Raw genomic sequence first — 19,768 nt, 5'->3', positions numbered from 1 at the left:
GAATGGATTAAGAATATGTGGTATTTGTACAGAATGGAATTTTACCCAACCATGATAAAGAATTAAATCTTTATTCACAAGTAAATGGATAGAAATGGAGAACATCATCTTAAGTGAAGTTACCCTGGCTCTAAAGGCCAAAAATCGTATGTTATCCTTCATATCTGGACTTTAGACCTAAAAAAATACATTAATATTATTTGACGTTGGTAACATACTAAGGGGAGAACACATACATGAAGAATAGGGAAAGATAAGAAACCCTAAACTTGAAAGTGTTTATGTGTCCACTACAGAGGAGCTAATATAATAAACTTAAAGCGACAGAGCTCACTATGGAAAGGTGACCAGAAAGTAGTGAAGAGATCTGGAAAAGATTAATCAATTTGGGTAGTAATACATATATGCATAGAAGGAATGCTAAGAATCTCTCTGTATAGCTACCCTTATGTTAAACTAACAAAAATGCTGTCTTTCTTGTTATTGTTTACATATTGTTTTTAATGAAATTAGAGAAGAGGGCAGAACAGGTTCTGCCTGGAAGAGAGAGGAGTGGGAGGGAGAGGGTGGGGGTGGGGGAGAGAGTTGGAGGCATGGGGGAGAAATAGCCCAAACAATGTAGCACATATTAATAAACAAATAAAAATAAATAAGTAAACAAAAAATTAAATACCCCTATCACTTGTATTACCCTAAAAAAATAAAAACATTCAGAAAAGATACTTGAACAGAAAAGCAATAAAATATTAGACATTTTCATTTTCTCAACATAAATTACCTTCCAATAAAATATATTTTATTTTTCTCAAACAAAATACTTCAAAATTTAAAACTTTTTCTACCCTTTTCCTAGTGCATTCGGTTAATCATAACAAAATACCATGAACCATGTCACTTATAAACAGCAACAGCAGTCAGGTCTAGAGACTAGGAAGTCAAGTTTTATTTTTCTCTGTCCATGACATTGACACCATTGCCGTTCACTTCTGAGATTATTTGAATACACATGCATGCAGATCAGTGCTTTTCCTTTGTCTGTAAGCCTTTCATATAACTTAACCTGTCTTTCACAGCAAGAATCTAAAGTCTGGGAAGCCTATATGCCATGGTCTGGATATGCTCTTTTCATAATTGGGGTGTCTTGGTTAAAGACTGTTTCCCATTCATTCTTGAATCTTTTAACTCTGACTTCAACAGAGAAAAGGCAATGAAAGCAGATAGTAAATGGGAAAATTCTAGAATGAGAAAAAGAAGAAAAGTAAAGAACAAAGTCCCAAAAAGTAGAATATGAGCTGTAATGCAGTAGATTAGAGCATCGTTGTTGGTGACAGCCAATATACTAGAAAGAAGTCAGTATCTAATACAAAGGAATACAAAATGACCCATCCCCAAATCCACAAGGTCTGCTGTTTATTAAATATACAAGATATAGTTTTTCATGAGACCATCTGAAATTGCCTTCTCTATGCTCCCTCTCGCTGTGTGTCTTCTTACTTTACACTTGGCAAGAACCTAAACAATTCAAGAAGGGATCCAGATAAAGATACACATTAGAGGGAGAATGAACTGCTGGGTCTTCTTCAAAAAATCTTTCTTGTATCTTCTAAGTCCTTTGTGTACCTGCTACTTCCCATTATGGAAACAAATGCAGTCCTCAGTGATGGGACAGTTTTTCAGCTATAGTGAAAAGAGATAGGGAAATCTTTAAAACAAACTTGTTCTCTTTGTGCCCCAGGAGAATACACTCATGTGGGGCAGACATGGTCCTGAAAATTTAATTTTCCTGAAGCCATTCTTCATTATGGACATGACCTTGGACATGTCCTGGAATATCTCATATTCTTCCTTAGTAAATGAAAAGAAAACATTAGGCTTGTTAGATAAACCTTGTCCTTCTCTCAGAGCTACCTGCAGAGAGAATTTCTCTGGCATGTTTTCTGCTATGTGTTAAAAAGTAAGTTAAAACAATCTATGACATATTTCAAAATTACTAGACCAAAAGAATAGAAAAATTCCCACATATAAAATGGCTAATATTTAAAGAGATGGAAATATTTATTATCTGGTTTGTTTGTTGCACACTAGATACATGTATCATGTTATCATAATTGACTCCATAAGTATATATAACTCTTGTGTCTCAATAAAAAGTACACTTCTTTAAGGGAGGTTTATGATTGTCCAGAAACTTGTCAATTGTTTGATTGATAAGTCTACCTAATAAATCTAAGAAAGTTAATTAAATTGTGTTATTTTCCAGATAATATGTTGGCCAATGAAGATAAAAAAATGGATAATCTTATTGTGAAATGTAAAATCTAGTTACTATCTGGATTTTAAATATATTAATAGGAACAATGATCTCTTTGACGATGCTAGTATTTTATTTCAGATATTTCAGTATCTTCGATTGAGTTCCACATGTGTTTGCTTTTATATCTATAAGAAAATATTAATGTTTAAGATTAATCTGCTCAAAAATAAATGCAGGGCTGAGGGTTTAGAGATGTAGCACAATGGTGAAGCATTAACCTACCTTATCAAGGTCCTGAGTTTGCACTCCAAAATTAAATATTTTGTGAAAAGCACAAAAACATGAGAATATTAATTAAGAATAAGGCCAGGTGCTGTGGTTTATGCCTTTAATTCTATCTACTCAGGAAGCAGAGATCAGGGGGATTGTGGTTCAAAACCAGACAGGACAAATAGTTTGTGAGACCCTATCTAGAAATACCCTTCCTAAAAATAGAGCTGGTGAAGTGGCTCCAGTTGAAGGCCCTGAGTTCAAGCCTCAGTACAGAAAAAAAAAAAGAAGCTTATTAAACTTCTAAAAATATTGAATAAAAAGCAAATTTAATTCATAGAAACATGACAAATAAAAACCAAATTTATAGTCATTATTTTTGTCATAATGCAATCCATTTCAGAAGAAAATTTTTCAATGCCACCATAACATCTTTGTTTTTCAAACAATATATCAGGGGATTAAACATTGGAGTTACAATGGTATAAAAGAGAGAAAGGAATTTGTCTGTTCTTGCTGAATGACTGGACTTTGGTCTCAAATAAGTAATGATGCCTGATCCAAAGAATATAGCCACAACCATGAGGTGGGAAGAACAGGTGGAGAAGGACTTGGCTCTCCCAGTTGCAGATGGAAGTTTTAAAACAGTTAAGACTATTTTCACATAAGATCCAAGTATCATCAAAAAAGGGATAGTGACAACTAGAAGAGCAATCACATAAATCAACATCTCAATCATAAAAGTGTCCACACAGGCTAGTGTGAGGACTGCAGGTATGTCACAGAAAAAGTGGTTCAACTGTTTAGATCCACAGAAAGGTGGAGAGAAGATGAAATAAGTGAACCCTATGTGTTTAGGAACTCCACTTGTCCAACAGCCGGCTGCCAGTTGAGTACATAGACTACTGTTCACGATGAGAGGATAGAGTAATGGGTTGCAAATGGCAACATACTTGTCACACGCCATTGCAGTCAGAATGAAACACTCGGTGGCTCCCAAAACCAAAAAGAAATACATTTGAGTAGCACAGGACAGAAAGGAAATATTTCTATTTTGTCTACAGAGATCTTGTAATAATCTGGGAACAGTGACTGACACATAACATATTCCCAAAAAAGAAAAATTTCCAAGGAAAAAGTACATGTGTATCTGGAGGGAAGGATCAACCTTGGTTATTATGATAATGAGGCTATTTCCTATCAGAATAATTATGTAGATTATCAAAAACACCCCAAAAAGAAGTCTTTGCAAATTAGGAACATCAGAAAAGCCAACTAAAATGAACTCCACCAGGGTCATATGATTCCTCTGTGGAGGATTTTGTCCTGTAAATTCCATCTATGAACAATAAAATTTCAAGATTTAGAAGTCACTTTGGTCCACTGGGTTGAACTGCAAAATGGGACCTCTTGATGGGGTCAAGTCCTCTGATAAGCATAGATGTCCAATTAGAAATGAAATCAAATTTCTTTGTTGGTTTTACATCTTTAGTGATACACTTCAAATCCAATATCCCAAATTTCTAGGACACAAAAAGAGAGAGAAACATTACAATATTTTCCTGTTGCTCACAGTAAGGGTATGGGTATGTGATAATACAACACAGCACAACAGACAAAATGAAATAAGAACAAAATATTTCAGGGAGTTTAGGCTTAAGGTATTCTGTTCTATAAAATAAGATCTAATACAATGTTTAACATCATATCTTGCTATTTTTAAAATCTTTTTCTTTTTCTTTTTCTCCTTCATTTCATATTTTGGCAATTATTTTCTCATTTTATATCTTCTCCAAACTTTATGTAATCCTTCTTATGTATAAATACACACATGCATATATACCTGCATACATACATAGATATAAATACATGTTTTTTTCTTCCATAAATCATCCTTTTAAAAAACCAACAGAAACAATTTAAAAAATGAATCCAGGTATGTTAGATTGTATAATAAAACAGCAATCAATACAAACCTTGTAGTTTATTGGGCCATACAGGATGTTAACTACTAAGGATATTAATAATAAAATAGCATATAAAGGCTCAGTTTCTGTCTTTACAGATCTTAGGAAATAGTGGTTAAGTCAGACGGGCTTCATGTATGACATTTCATATGCATGACTCTATAGAGAGAAATTACACAGCATTATTTTAAGTGTCATACAACTACTTAACAAAGTTACAGCTAATATGAGACTTTGTCAGATCTTATGATATGACAGAAGCATTTTGTTATTTTTACTAATATGGAAAAAAATACACTTCAGGAGGAGAAAAAAAATCCTTCAAATTCTCTCTCAGTTTTCTACTCCAATAACTGGTCTGATGCCAATATAGGTAATTGGTTTTTAAATGTTTATGAAGAATAATGGCAGAAATAGCAGAACTCTCCCACTGATCTCTGAAATCCTGCTCAATTTTACTGTACTCAACTACTCACTGACCAAAAACTTGACATCAAGGGTCTTAAAATTCAAACGAGATATATTAGGATATCAGACTGTCATCAAAATTATAAGAGCTTAATTTTTCTTATTTAAAAATGTTTGAAATAATAATAATGATATGTAACTCAGGAAACTGTTTTGAGCAATGAGTAGCATTATCTATATTAACTTTTTGACTTAACATAGGCAATTGTAACTTTATCAAGCATTGCTTTTATGGTCATTATTTTACTTTCTGTACTTATTATTTTTTCACCCACTGCAATTTTTTATCTTTTGAAATTCTGTTTTTCTTTTGCCCTGCCTTTGATTAACCTTTTCTCAATCTATATGAGAAGAGAAAGTACAGAGCAGTATTGTGGCAGAAATAGTTGGCTCCAAATTAGTAGGTTATTTTATGGTGTTGCACTAAAACCAATAGAAATGACTGAAGAAAACTGTTATAAGTCACTGGGCTCTTTTTTTATTTTGTCAGTTCAGAAAGAAAGTAGATTTGTTATATAAATGTAAAAAAACAAATTTAAAAATCCAACTCAAATAGTACTTAATGTAGGAAATAGAAATTATCTTCCTTCATCATTTTCTTTTCTAAACTTGATCTATTCTTTCCATCATCATTTAGTGATATTTGACATCTCCCACATAGAATGTTTAGTTTCCCAATATCCTTACAGAAAAGTTTTTTCCTCCATCAAGAAAGCATGATCCTTTACCAATTATTACCGAGTTTTGTTGTTTGTTTGTTCTAGCAGCGACTAGTATATCCCTGGAAGAGAGTAGAGCACTCTGAGTAGTTGAACTGTTTCTCTGTTATTGACAATTTTTGATCATGTATTTTGGTCATCATGTTACTGATGTTAAATGTATTATCCCATTTAATGCATTCTGAATGAAGGACATACTCTTATGTTTGCATTTTACATGATGAGTGTAGAGAGTTTAAGTAACTTGAGCAAATATGTAGAAGTTGGATGTGACCTAAAGGAATTCAATGTTAGTAGTGTAGTGTCAGAGTCCATATTATAAATGAAAACTAAATAGATTTCAGAATAAATTCAATAGAAAATATTATTTTGGATTTGATATTCTCAATAATATCAATAAAAATTTGAGAAATAACCTTTCATAACTGAAATGTAATACCACGTCCACTATAATATCAATTATCATTATAAAAATGAGGACCTAATTACTTTATAGGTACAGCCTATATGTTTTGAGTTCAGAAAGTGTAATGTATAGATTAATCTGGTTGAAAGTACCTTATTTAATGGCTTTTGATTCATAAAATTAAAAATACACTATCATAAAATAATCAGGGAAAGAAGATACTACTCACTTTTTGCATATTGTGAAGAAAATACTAAATGGTTCTTCTTTTATAAAGAATTGTCTTATATAATGTAATGTTGAAGTTGTATTTTTCAAATAACAAATCCAAACATTTTTCTTTGCCCTTGAAATACATTCTTTACTTTTAATTCCATTATGCCACATTTTAGATAGGAAATAACCTTATTCATTGTGAAGGCCTCTTTTCCATGACACGTTGAATCTTTAAGCTCGGGAATCTGTTTATTATATTATAACATAGGAAATAATCAAGGTTGTCTTTGATTGGATCAGTTCTTTATTGTCATATCTGTCTCTGTGGAATACAGTCTGAGGACATTAGCCTCCTGGCCATTCCTCCTTGATTTTTCCCCATCCTATCCTCCTTCAGAGACTAGAGAAGTTCTCCAATTGGGAAACATTTTATGTCACATTCAAAAATCACAAAATTGGTCTTTGTCTAATATGAGATCTGGGGATATTGGCTGAAATTAAAGCACTGTATCAAAAAATTTATTTTTCATAAAAAATTGAATATATTAATTTTGTACAACTGATGTTTTGATATGCATACACTGTAGAATGGCTAAACAGAGCTAATTAACAAAAGCCTTACCTCACATATTTATCATTTCTTGTGATGAGAACACTTAAAATCCATATGCTCAGCAGTTTTCAAGAATACAGTCTCTGGGCTGAGGCTGTAGCTCAGTGGTAAAGTGCTTGTCTAGCATGGGCTAAGTCCTAAATTACATTCCCAGTACAAGAATATAACCCTTATTGTTAACTGTAATCACCATGTTGTACAAGAAATTCCTTGAGATTATTCCTCCTATCAATGTGTACTTTGGTATTTTTTTTCAAGCAGCTTTCTAACTTTTGCTCCTGGTAGCTGCCATTTAAAAATATCAGCTCTCAACCTCAAAGAATGCAAGGTAGAAATTTTTTTCTAAGAATTCATATATAATCTAGGTTGTTTATGTATTAAAGGCCTCTATTCATGCTTTGGAGAGATTTTTATAGGTAGTTAAGTAAGGAAAATACCTAAGTTTAGGAAAGAGAACATGGTAGATTGAGATTATTTTCTGTAGATGATGATGGGGAAATGATGTATCTAAAACTAACAGGAGCAGTCTGGCATACACCTGTAATCCAATCACTTAGAGGACTGATATAAGAACACCACAAGTTCAAGGCCAGTCTGATCTACATACTGATTTCTAGGCTAGTCTGAGTTAGAAAGTGAGAACCTGCCCTCAAAATACCAAACCAGCCAACCATCCACCCACCAGTCATTCAATCACACCAACCTACAAGTAGAGTGAATATTTTTGCTGCAGTGAATTTTTGACAATCTTTTGTAATCTGTGATTATGTCTTCACACTTTCAATGTTTTTTATTGATCATTTATTAAATGTGTAACAATATAAAGTGTTATGCTACACTGCTCTGAAGACAAAGAGATATTTTTATCTGTAGACGGGTTATGACTTCTGCCTGCCCAACTCCTGCTTATCTTCTAGACTCAGCTAGTGTGTCATCCTATGAAAAGTGACCCATTATTCATGCAGGAATCATTAACTATTCCAAATGCATGTCCCCAAATCTCCCAATATCACTTCCTTTTGATTCTCAGTGTAAAGTTTTTACTTGACAATATATCTTTTCTCCTTGTATCCTAGTCATTGGTCTTTTAACTGGTGCACACCTCCGTTTCAAGTAACAAAACATGAACAAAGAACATGGAAGTTTTTCTCAGTAAGTTTTATCTGTGTGACTTAAATCTCCAAATAACTAATCATATATATATATATATATGTGTTTCCCTCCATCGTGTGTAGTAAAATGTCAGAGAAAGGCCATATGAAGTAAGAACAGAATATATAATACTGAAAACAAGTATGGAAGTCCAGAAACTAGTTAGGAAGGTATTGCAATCATCTATGTAGGAGAAGAGGAGATAATGCCTTATGCTCTATTTGAGTCCTGGCTTCAAGTCATTCTCTCAGTTCAGATGCTCAACTCAGACCCATGTATGTCCTGTGGGCTCTATGAGGTACCTCTTTATTCACACTGGGTATCTGCATCTTGATTGGGTGGGACTGGCTTATATTTTTGTACTTGTCATAATGTGCCTCCCACACCTGGCCTCCGTGAATTAGATGCTGACATTAATTGGACATGCAAAATATGATAGTAGAAACATGGACACTAAAATGCAGCATAAATTTTACAGAAGAATCGTCTTCCTCCGTGCAGGGATGAGAATTTATTGTCATTGAAAGTACTCACCATCAATGTAGAATAGTGATACAGAGGTGTTATGAGGATTTCATATCCTTGCTTGCACCTGTTCTGGGCTCTTTATCTGATGGATTGACTCCTTTGGAAACATTTTAAAATCTAATAGAGTGTGAATAAAGTTTCCAAACACCAAGTTTTATAAGCAGATTGTAGGTGAAGAATATAAAAGAAAACAGGCAATTTAAAAAATTTCATCCTTTTTCATTCTGTTTTCAATTTTTAATTTATTTTAACTAATAAAGAAAAAATATAAGATGTACATATGCTAATGTGTTACCATATAATGCTCCATACATTAAATAATATTTAAATCAGGTTAAAGATATTATCTCCTAAAATTGTTATAATGCTTTTATGGTGAAACTTTCCAATCACTTTCTCCTAGCATTTTGAAATGTGATTGTTACCTATGATAACCCTATCGTGCACACCAGAGCTTCTTGCTTCTATAAGATTGTAATTCAATGCCATGATCAACCTTTCCCATGCCTTGCTATAGTGCCAGGCTTCTGATAAATGTTGAACATACATACATGAACCTAGTTTTCTCTTCAGAATTCATTCATTCTACTTATCTTATAGTTTCTTGTTCTTAGTTTTGTTTTTTAGTTGAGGCAAATACATATATAACTTATATTAATCATATCTTGTTTAATATTAACAACATGTTAACTTCTTTTGCAGCATTTCTAACAATTGTTAAATAATGTTCTTTTAAGCTATGCTATCCTTTAAAAGCTTATCTTTTGGCTCAGAAATTCCTTTTTCTGACTTTTCATGTCTACACAAATTGGAATTTTTCATTATTATTAACATATTTTATAAATGTGATCCAATTTAAATTCTATATTTTTCTTATGATTTACTTTATCATCACTTTTTACTTAAATAATAGCTTATTTGTTGTCCGTGTTACATGAATTAGTTTTTGTCTTAAATGACTTGCTCTATCTATGAATTATTCAAAAATTTTCTGTATTTTAATGGATCTTGTAAATATTTATTTTAACCTCTTTAGTACATAATAGTTTGCAAGAATCCATTAACCCATTCAGCACACATATTTTAGTTTTTGAAACACTTCTGGCATTCTAATCCTTGGTCTTATCCTTGTCTGACAAAATATTCCCATATACTATCTGTGAATTCTTCCATCACTTGTAATATGCCTAAAGAATTCAACTTCTTGAATTTGGGTTCTTAAAATGTGCTTCCTACTCATTAGTATAGAATAAACATAGGGGAAGAAACTTTTTCAGAGTTTCCAGAAATGCTTCTGATTTTTCACTCATATTATGAACTTCAAATTCTAGGCTCTTTGTTCTTTCATATATATAACCCTGGGGGGAATCAGAAGGATTCATGTTTTAATTAAAGTGTGCACTGGTGCTATTAGTTGTGGTCATGACAAGGAATGGCCTGATAACTCAGCTTCTATGACGCTTGCATCCCAGTGAGGAAAAGTATTTGATGAAGACAAATGAAATAGACAGTTGGTGAGACAAAATAAACACAAAACATGTTATAGCAAGATTGGTAACAAAATGGAAAAGTCATACTAAGTGCACTGAATATCTCTTTTTGCCACTTTTTCCTCTTCATTCTCCTTCTCTGTACCCAAATCATTTTGTTGTATTTATACTTTTCTGTTGTATTTCCTGTAAGGGAATGAAGTTGAACAATGAATCCCCCATGATCATTTTCTATCTATCTTTTCAGATGGTATTCTCCATGCTGGAGGGATTAACACTGATCTGTGACAGGATATGGTGATATAATATCTTAATGTAATTCCAATGATGGCTAATGGCAATGTGTGGAGTTTGAGAGTTCAAATGTAAGATTAATTATGGATCTTTCTGATCGCCCTCAGGAATTTATACAAAGAGAAGTATACAATATATACTTTATATTTTATATATTTTATACACACAAAAAGAACTAGAATTCCAAGTCCACACAGTAAACAGAAAATAAATCAAAGTAGATCTCTTAAATTTTTGAATTTTTTCTTAAACTTCTCTACTAATGATTATAAGGTTCAAAAAATGATTTAAAAAAATTAGCAGTAGTGGAATAGTTGTGAGACATATTATATGGAGATTTGGGCACACAAGTGTGAGACTGGAACTTGGATTTCCTAAACCCTCCAGGACTTCTAAAAACCCAAAAGATATTTATATCCTTGACAAGGAGGGCCTTGAGTGAATGTATTTGTGAATCTTCATCTGGATAAGTTTCCGTCCTCTGCACAGACTGTGTCAGATATGGAGTCCTAAACAAGAGTTCCATATATTGTTCTGTCATAAAGCAGAAGTTCGTTACTTGTTTGATGATGTCTTGTGTTACTGATGTCCATGTCTGAGTGAGGCTACTGTAAGCCTTCTTTGGTCCACTCTATAATCATCTCCATCAGAAGGGAAAAGCCCTGGGTGACTATGGACACATGTATGGCAGGCTACTCTTCTCCTTTTCTACATGGAGATCTTTCTGTTTTGTTTTCTTGCTCTGCACTACTGTACTTCAAATCCTGCCTGATAATGGTAGGTGATAGAATCCAGGACATTTACCACCAGAAACTTTTGTCCAAAAATCAGAACTTACTCAGGCTCTCAAAAAGGAAAAAAAAAGTCAAAAAGATAAAAGTTTATACTGACTCTAAACATGACTTCCTACTGCTATTTGCCCATCTGGTGTTCTTGGAGGTAATGAGAATTTTTATCTTGTAAAAATTCTCTCATTAGATATGGCCCTAAAATTCTGGACTTACTTCAGGCAATCCAGGATCCTATGGAAGTCGTAGTCATCCACTGTCAGGGACACTGAAGAAGAAACTCAGAAGTCATACAGGGGAGTTATGTTATTGCTGAAAAAAGCAATAACAGAAAATAGGGAAATGGCCCTTTTCCTTCCAACCTCAGCTTGCCTATAAAACCTCCACACACATGTATGTAAATGCATACAAATGTATATTAATATAAAAATGATACCCCATGAAAGTGTTCCAGGAATCGGGGAGTGTGGTGAAGGAGAATGGGGAGGTGGAGAATTCAACTCTGATATATTCGATACATTGTAAGAACCTTTGTAAATGCCAGAATGTACCTTACTAAGCACAACAATAAATGAAGAAAAACAAAAAAAGCAAAAAGTACCTACATACACTGCTCAGGAACATAACAAGGTTTAAAATAGATTCTTTACAAATCCAGCATGAGACTAGAAAGATAGAAGGTTCTTTTAATTCCTCAATGCTTCCATTAAACGTTTACATGACTCTTGCAATCATTGGATTGAGACACTTTCTTTCAGCTGGTCAGAAGTCTCTTTCCTGGACTTTTGTAGCTTCCTGAGTATATCCAGAGCTGAGTGACAAAGTGAATTTAAAGAATTATTTGGCTTTTTTGAGAGTCAAGGTCTATGCCCAGTCCATTTTGCTTTAGCTATTATTATTATTATTATTATTACTATTATTTTTGCTCCATTCTCATGTTTTTCCCAGGCCAGCCTGAACCACAATCTTCTTATTTACACTTTCCACATAACTAGAATAACAGGTATGAGCCACCAGATCCAGCTTCTTGGTTGAGCTCGGATCTGGCTAATTTTACCTGTTCTAACCTCGAACCACAATTTTCTTGATCTTTGCCTTCCAAGTACTTGTGATTAAAGGTATGAGCTACTGCACCCAGACTTGTGTTGGCATATTTTTAAGAGCTTTAGTAAGACTGTACTTATGGAGGGCCAGGTTTTCATTTGGACCTCAAGTTACCCTCTTTATCCTGTCAAAATTAACCTGCTTGTTAGCACATCTTTCCATTACTTCCTGGAAACACTGAATTGTTGTTAGAACCCATTGCACTGCCTGGCTGACAAGGGTGTTAATTGTAGGGTAGTTCAGTGCTTGGGCATAGCATTTGCTCCTAAGGGAAACTGAATGTTAAGAGAATGTTGGTCATCAGCATATTGCTGAACTGTGCACCAAATGTGAATCCCTTCATCAGAAGAAGAGTGGAAAAGAAAAAAAAGAAAAACTGTTCTTTCCAGGTGAAATCAAAAGTGAGCACTTTGTCTCTAAATACTTGTAGAAATCTACTTGGGTCCTAAGAGAATCTGCCTATTTTCTCTCTGCATTATTTTAGATCCCCTATTGTAAAGAAACCATTCACTCTTATGAGCCTTTGTCCTTTAGCTGATATTTCTATAGGGGGCACAGTAGATATTCAAGGGTGGTGGGAGGTGGAGTATCCTCCCTAGGAAAATTTGTAGACCTAGGAGGTCTACCACAGGATTCTCTCCTGTGGACTTAGATTGACATGTCTTCCATTTTCTTGTGACCATAGAGGCCAAAAGGGGGTTGTGTGTGATCCCTGTTAGCATCACACATTTCCAAGTAAGCAGTACTTAAAGGTATCTGATTTATCTCTCAATTGCATAAAGATCTGAGGAATCTTACACCAATTTTCTTCTCTTATACAAAATAAACTAAAGGATGGATGGTGGTATAATTTAAAATTCCCTTTCCAGACCAAATCTCTATTATCTAATTGTTATTGAGTTCAAGACTAAATATAACTCACAAAAGTACACTAGGATCTTCTTAGTAAGGGAGCCCTTAGATAACTGTTTTCAGGGTTTAAGGATATATTCCAGGGGGAATCAATCAGAATTGAAGGGGAGCTTCTCATGGTCTTTACTGAGAAAGAGAAGGGGACAATAGAGGGGACTTGCTCCCTCCCAGAAGAATCACTGACAGGAAAGAAGCTGGTGTCCAAGTGACCAGCACTTTGTTAAGTTTGACATCTCACAGTACATACTGTAACTTAGAAATGGTACTACCTGGAGTGTAGAGTCTTCTTCTTACTCTAGAAAGGGTGACTAATAATTACTACAGAGAGTCTAGGCTGGAGTGCCCTGCTTTTGACATCCTTTTGGATGTGCACACAGTCAAGGTCCCAATTCCTCTACTGGAAGTCATTTCAGCTAATTTAAGGCACGAAAAACCTGTGAGACTAGGGATTTGGCCCTGGAGTAGCTATATTTGTCCAATTTGTGAACCTAGCAAAAGGTTCACATAAGACTCAAGGTTAGATGACAATAGTGGTCCCATTGGGTATGGAAATAATAGATCAAAGGCCTGACATGTGTTACCAAGAAATAGAAATGAAGGTTCAGAGATTCCCAAATGAGGTTGTAGAAAGGTCTCTCAATTTGTTTAAATGGTCTTGATAAATTAAGCAGTATTTGCCCAGGGAAAGGTAGAGTGACAAAAGTGGAAACACATATCCTCCCCACACTGTAATTGAAATAAAATTCCAAAAGAATCATGAGAATTACTTGCAAGTGCCAGGCAAGGATATAGTCAGGATTTATTTAGAAAAAAATAGATTGGGGCTCAATAAAAACATGGAATGTTTTATAGCAAGATTTGGCATGAATCTTTAAGGGAATGACTTTAAGCTGTACAGACATTTTGCTTGTAGTGAGCAGGTGGGCCTAAGTCAATCTGTCTGGGTCCATGTCCCAGTTAACCTGGCATGTAGCTCTAAATGGTGATGAGTAACTCATAGCCACAAAGTACAACAAGAGTGCCTTTCATCATCAAAACAGAACTGGAGACAGAGAGAGAGAGAGAAAGAGAGACAGAGAAAGAGAAACTGCTATGGAATGAACAGAGGAACAGCGTGCCCCTGCATGGTTAGAGTCTTGAAACTCTCCCAGACTGAAGAAGATGATGTGAGCCACAGCCTGACTGTCACTTGACTCTGTATGGCATGGAGAATTTCCCTGCCACCATAGAAGGAGAGCCATGACAAGCCATGTGGACTGAATTTATGCATTTGTTCCATTATAAAGGAGTGAGTGCAATAAGAAGAAAGCGAGGAGGACAGAAGCAATCAAGCTCAGGAAAGAAAGACTTGAAATTTACTGAATGTCCAAGAAAGAATTTCACCTTAAGTTTTCTGTGGAGTTCTCTTGACTGTCATGTTGGGTAAAATTGTCAGCACAAGTGTTGTGTAAGTAGGCACTGATCATGGGTTCTTCATTCTCAGCAAATATTTCAGGTACAGACACACAGAGGGGTTCCACAGTGCAAAGTTTGTTAGAAGCAAGTAAAAGAAAAGGAAAGCATGCCTTCAGTGGAAACTGTTGGTAGGATGCTAAATCAAATAATCAAGTGCCTGAACACTGGGGGTGTCAGGTTTTTTTTTTTCTTTTTACAATACTGCTTAATGATTATGCTAATGGGTTGTATGTGATTGTGGAGTTTAGGAACAAAATGGAAGGCTGTTTTTAGAAAAGGTTGGCTAGGGAGGATACTACCTTACAAGATCCATTCAGAGTCAATATGGAGATTTGTAAGGCAGTATGTACATGAAACCACAACTTTAATTATAGCAAAGACTTGTGTCTTTGCTTGACCTATTTACAGTGTTTTTTAGGCTTTCTGAAGAATTGGAGTGAAAGCCACAGGGCAAGGGGTTCACACAAATGACAAGGAGAAAGAGAGGTATAAAAATCTGGGTCAGAAGACTAGAGGGGGGCTTCCATATTTTTGTCTGCCTGTTGTGGTTTTGCCTGTTCCTAGTAGTTGGCAGTAGTTGCTGGGGCCACTGAGTCTGACACTATCTCCTTACCTAAGGGACCCTCAGAATGGTAGGGAATGTTTTGTGTATGATTTTTTTTCTGTTAGCTTGATAATGAAGTTCATGTGTATTGTACCATTTATTGCTGTGTTATTCTCTTTGTGATTGAATAATATTCCCTTTTGTGAACGTGTTGCATGTGAGCATCTATTCCTAGACATTGGGATAATTTCAACATTTCAAATAGTATTGTTACAAACATTTAAGTGCAATTCCTTGTCTGACCATCTTGATTCTTTCAATTTTATAACAAGGGTAGAGTTCCTAGGATATATGTTAGGTTGATGTTCAAATATTGCAAAACAGCCAAACTGCTTCCCTTATAGCTACATCATTTGACACAACCAATAGCAAGGCATGAGAGATTAAGTTTTTCTATATCCTTGACAATGTGGTGTGTTCACATTATTTTAAAAATAATAAGCCTAATTGTGCCTAGATCCATGTATATCACCCTACACCAAGATTAACTCAAAATGGATCAAGGATCTTAATATCAGACCCCAAACTCTTAAGTTGATACAAGAAAGAGTAGGAAATACTCTGGAGTTAGTAGGTATAGGTAAGAACTTTCTCAATGAAACCCCAGCAGCACATCAACTAAGAGATAGCATAGATAAATGGGACCTCATAAAGCTAAAAAGCTTCTGTTCATCAAAAGTAATGGTCTCTAAACTGAAGAGAACACCCACAGAGTGGGAGAAAATATTTGCCAAATATACATCAGACAAAGGACTGATAACCAGAATATACAGGGAACTTAAAAAACTAAATTCTCCCAAAACTAATGAACCAATAAAGAAATGGGCACGCGAACTAAACAGAACTTTCTCAAAAGAAGAAATTCAAATGGCCAGAAAACACATGAAAAAATGCTCACCATCTCTAGCAATAAAGGAAATGCAAATTAAAACCACCCTAAGATTCCACCTCACCCCTGTTGTAATAGCCATCATCAGCAACACCACCAACAACAGGTGTTGGCAAGGATGCGGGGAAAAAGGAACCCTCTTACACTGTTGGTGGGAATGTAGACTAGTACAACCACTCTGGAAAAAAATTTGGAGGCTACTTAAAAAGCTGGACATCGATCTACCATTTGATCCAGCAATACCACTCTTGGGGATATACCCAAAAGACTGTTACTCCAGAGGCACCAGCACATCCATGTTTATTGCGGCACTATTCACAATAGCCAAGTTATGGAAACAGCCAAGATGCCCCAGCACTGACAAATGGATTAAGAAAATGTGGTATCTATACACAATGGAATTTTATGCAGCCATGAAGAAGAACGAAATGTTATCATTCGCTGGTAAATGGATGGAATTGGAGAACATCATTCTGAGTGAGGTTAGCCTGGCTCAAAAGACCAAAAATCGTATGTTCTCCCTCATATGTGGACATTAGATCAAGGGCAAACACAACAAGGGGATTGGACTATGAGCACATGATAAAAGCGAGAGCACACAAGGGAGGGGTGAGGATAGGTAAGACACCTAAAAAACTATCTAGCATTTGTTGCCCTTAACGCAGAGAAACTAAAGCAGATACCTGAAAGCAACTGAGGCCAATAGGAAAAGGGGATCAGGTACTAGAGAAATGGTTAGATGAAAAAGAATTAACCTAGAAGGTAACACCCACACACAGGAAATCAATGTGAGTCAATGCCCTGTATAGCTATCCTTCTCTCAACCAGCAAAAACCCTTGTTCCTTCCTATTATTGCTTATACTCTCTCTACAACAAAATTAGAAATAAGGGCAAAATATTTTCTGCTGGGTATTGGGGAGGGGAGAGGGAGGGGGCGGAGTGGGTGGTAAGGGAGGGGGTGGGGCAGGGGGAAGAAGTGACCCAAGCCTTGTATGCACATATGAATAATAAAAGAAAAATGAAAATAAATAAATAAATAAATAAAAATAAAAATAATAAGCCTAATTGTGCCAAAAGTGTCATGTCTTTGTGGTTTAAATTTCCATTTCCCTAATAGCTGTCTGTGTTAAACATCTTTCATGTGCTTATTGGTCATTTGTATGTCCTCTTTGAGGAAATGTTTATTCAAGTCCTATGCCTGCTTCAAAATTGAGTAGTTTGTATTTTTGGTATTAAATTATAGTTTCTTTTTTTTTAACTGACCAACAATTTTATTTTATAAAAACTACTTCTTAGATAGGTTTTACTTCATGTTAAACAATGAATAAAATATGTGATATATAATCATACACTTAAAACATGGAAATGCGAACAATATCTTCATGTACATGAAGATAAACTTCAGGAGAAAAACATTACTGCATCTAATATAACTAAAAGGACCTGGACTTTACTTGCAAATTCCTTAATTAGAAGGGGATATTTTTATTGATAGAAAATAAATTTAATAAAATTAATGTATAAAAACATGACTTACAAAGCTAAAATACTTATTCAATTCTTGCACACCCTGTGAGGTTCATATTAAATGAAAATAAAATGTTAGAAGTCCATCAATATGTAACAAAGGAAAACAATTACTCAAATATGAAATACAGATTTGTATTCTTTCAATCTGTTCCCAGAATAGTAAATTGACTTTAAAAAAATATGTATCAACTACTCTCTAAGGTCACTAACAATAGCAGGTTTATTACTGGAAATGTCATTTATTTCCCCTGTTACTTTTATCACTATAGTACAATCTAATCCTTGCATTCCAATGCTTTATTTTCAAGTTAATTAAAAAGCAAGTAATTAAAAAATAAAGAAATTAAAAGGTAAAGTTCTAGTTATAAAGTTGGTATAAGGCTCAGTAAACACTAACCAAACATGTGACATTTTTCCTCAGAGAAAGAATGAACATCAAAGAATTTATTTTCTTTTCTTTTGTAAACTTGCTTTATATTACTCTGATCTTTCTAATTTTTTTCCAATAAGAAAACCTTGGAGAAACATAAAAGGGTGACCAATGGCCTCTAAACAACTATAATAGCTTGCTTTTAAGTGAAAAAACTTTGAAAAAAATAAGTCTTTAGTTCTGGCAGTAGATTCAAATTTTCAAAAGTTCACATTTTCTTCAAAAAATTTCAACCAGAGAGATTTCACTGGTTATGAAAGTGTAAATTTTACACTTTTCACCCACGTGTTCCTGTAATCATACCTCTCTCCGAAATTCATCCCCCTCTTCCAAAAGACCATACACTTGTTCTAAAAGCTGAATGCCATTTCCCTGATCACATCAGCTCTCATGACCTCATTGATTCTACTGATCTTTTCAGAACCTGGCATGATAGCTGGAGTTGCTCTTTAAACTGCAGTTCCTCTTCCTCCTCTGCAACTTTTCCATGAAGTACCAGTGTGTCCCGATACTTTTGATGAAGTTTGAGTTCTGACACTGGATTTGGTACAGGGAGATCTTCAGAACTGTCTTTGGAATTCAGTTTAAAGGTATGACTCTTCAACTGTACCAAGTCACTCATTTCATTTGTATGACTTTTCCCGTCCCTGGAATACCTGTCAGACTGATCAGTTGAACTTGTAGAAGAACTTAACTCATCCTCAGACAGACAGTATATCAGTTTCCTTTCCTGAGCAATGTTACAGTCAGAAGAGAACCATCAGGCAGGAGTGGGCTGACCTTCCTTCTGGGTTTCCCTGGACCAGCTGCACTCAGAGTTCTCCTCACTGAAGGAAACTGAGGGAAGCAACTTTTCCTGAGGCTGCTTCAGTTGCCTTCTCTCTCTCTGACTGGTAACTGTCAATCCTTTAATGATGACATATCATTATTCTTTGAATTGCTCACAGACCCAGGGATTAGTCTACTTTGACTTTCAGCATTTTCTTATGTTGATATGATGTCCACATTTCCAACAGTGGGATGAGATGGCAACAGTTGAATGGGGTGCCTCTTGGAACTGGCTATTTTCCTCACTGTGCTCAGTCTTTTCTCTTTTCTGCTGCTGTCACTGTGGAGAGAGTGAAAGTTCAGATGCAGAGCTGTGTGACTGTAAATCTGGGTGTGTTCTGCTCTGTTTTTCTGTAATGTATTCACCAGCAACTTGATCCCAGTCCTTTGGTTTTGGGTCAGCTGAAACAAGAGCTCTTGGCTAGAGATATTTCGGAGGTTCAGTTTTTTTTTTATGACAATACTGTCTGCAGTCCCACTGGTGCTTCACTACTGTCACCCCTGTTGCTGACCCTGCCCACAACCCGCAGGTTGCAGTCAGTAGGTGGCCTGGGGCAGTTACTGGCACAGGTCTCCTGTGGAGACACCATTGCAGCAGCACATTAACCAAGGGGATCACTGAGGAAGGAACTGCTCCTACTAGAGAGGCTGCAGTGGTGGGCTGTGCAGGTAGCCAGGACCCAGCAGTAGCACAGAGGCTCAGTCCGCCATGACTCTGCAGCCATACACATCCAGATCTTTAAGCTTCTAAATGTGAAAGCCTTATTCAAAATATGAAGTGCAAATATTTTTCTCCCATTCTGTGGATTTTAATTTTCTTACTAGTGTCCTTTGACTTTGATACGTTAAT

At 35.3% G+C, this 19,768-nt stretch overlaps 1 protein-coding gene and 1 pseudogene across 1 annotated transcript; both read right to left on the bottom strand.

Annotated features, from left to right (window-relative positions):
• Positions 1–2,906: 2,906 nt before the first annotated feature.
• On the bottom strand, positions 2,907–3,863 carry LOC109676607 (olfactory receptor 10AG1-like). The gene has a single exon (XM_074055602.1). It carries the CDS (start codon positions 3,861–3,863, stop codon positions 2,907–2,909), a length of 957 nt encoding a protein of 318 aa, XP_073911703.1.
• A 14,427-nt stretch (positions 3,864–18,290) lies between these two features.
• Positions 18,291–19,508, bottom strand: LOC109702218 (serine/threonine-protein kinase Nek4-like; annotated as a pseudogene).
• Between the last annotated feature and the right edge of the window lie 260 nt (positions 19,509–19,768).

Source organism: Castor canadensis, chromosome 1 (assembly GCF_047511655.1).
Source record: "Castor canadensis chromosome 1, mCasCan1.hap1v2, whole genome shotgun sequence".
Classification (NCBI taxonomy): Eukaryota; Metazoa; Chordata; class Mammalia; order Rodentia; family Castoridae; genus Castor; species Castor canadensis.
The sequence above is the reverse complement of the archived record's forward strand: the minus strand, read 5'-3'. Positions and strand labels throughout refer to the sequence as shown.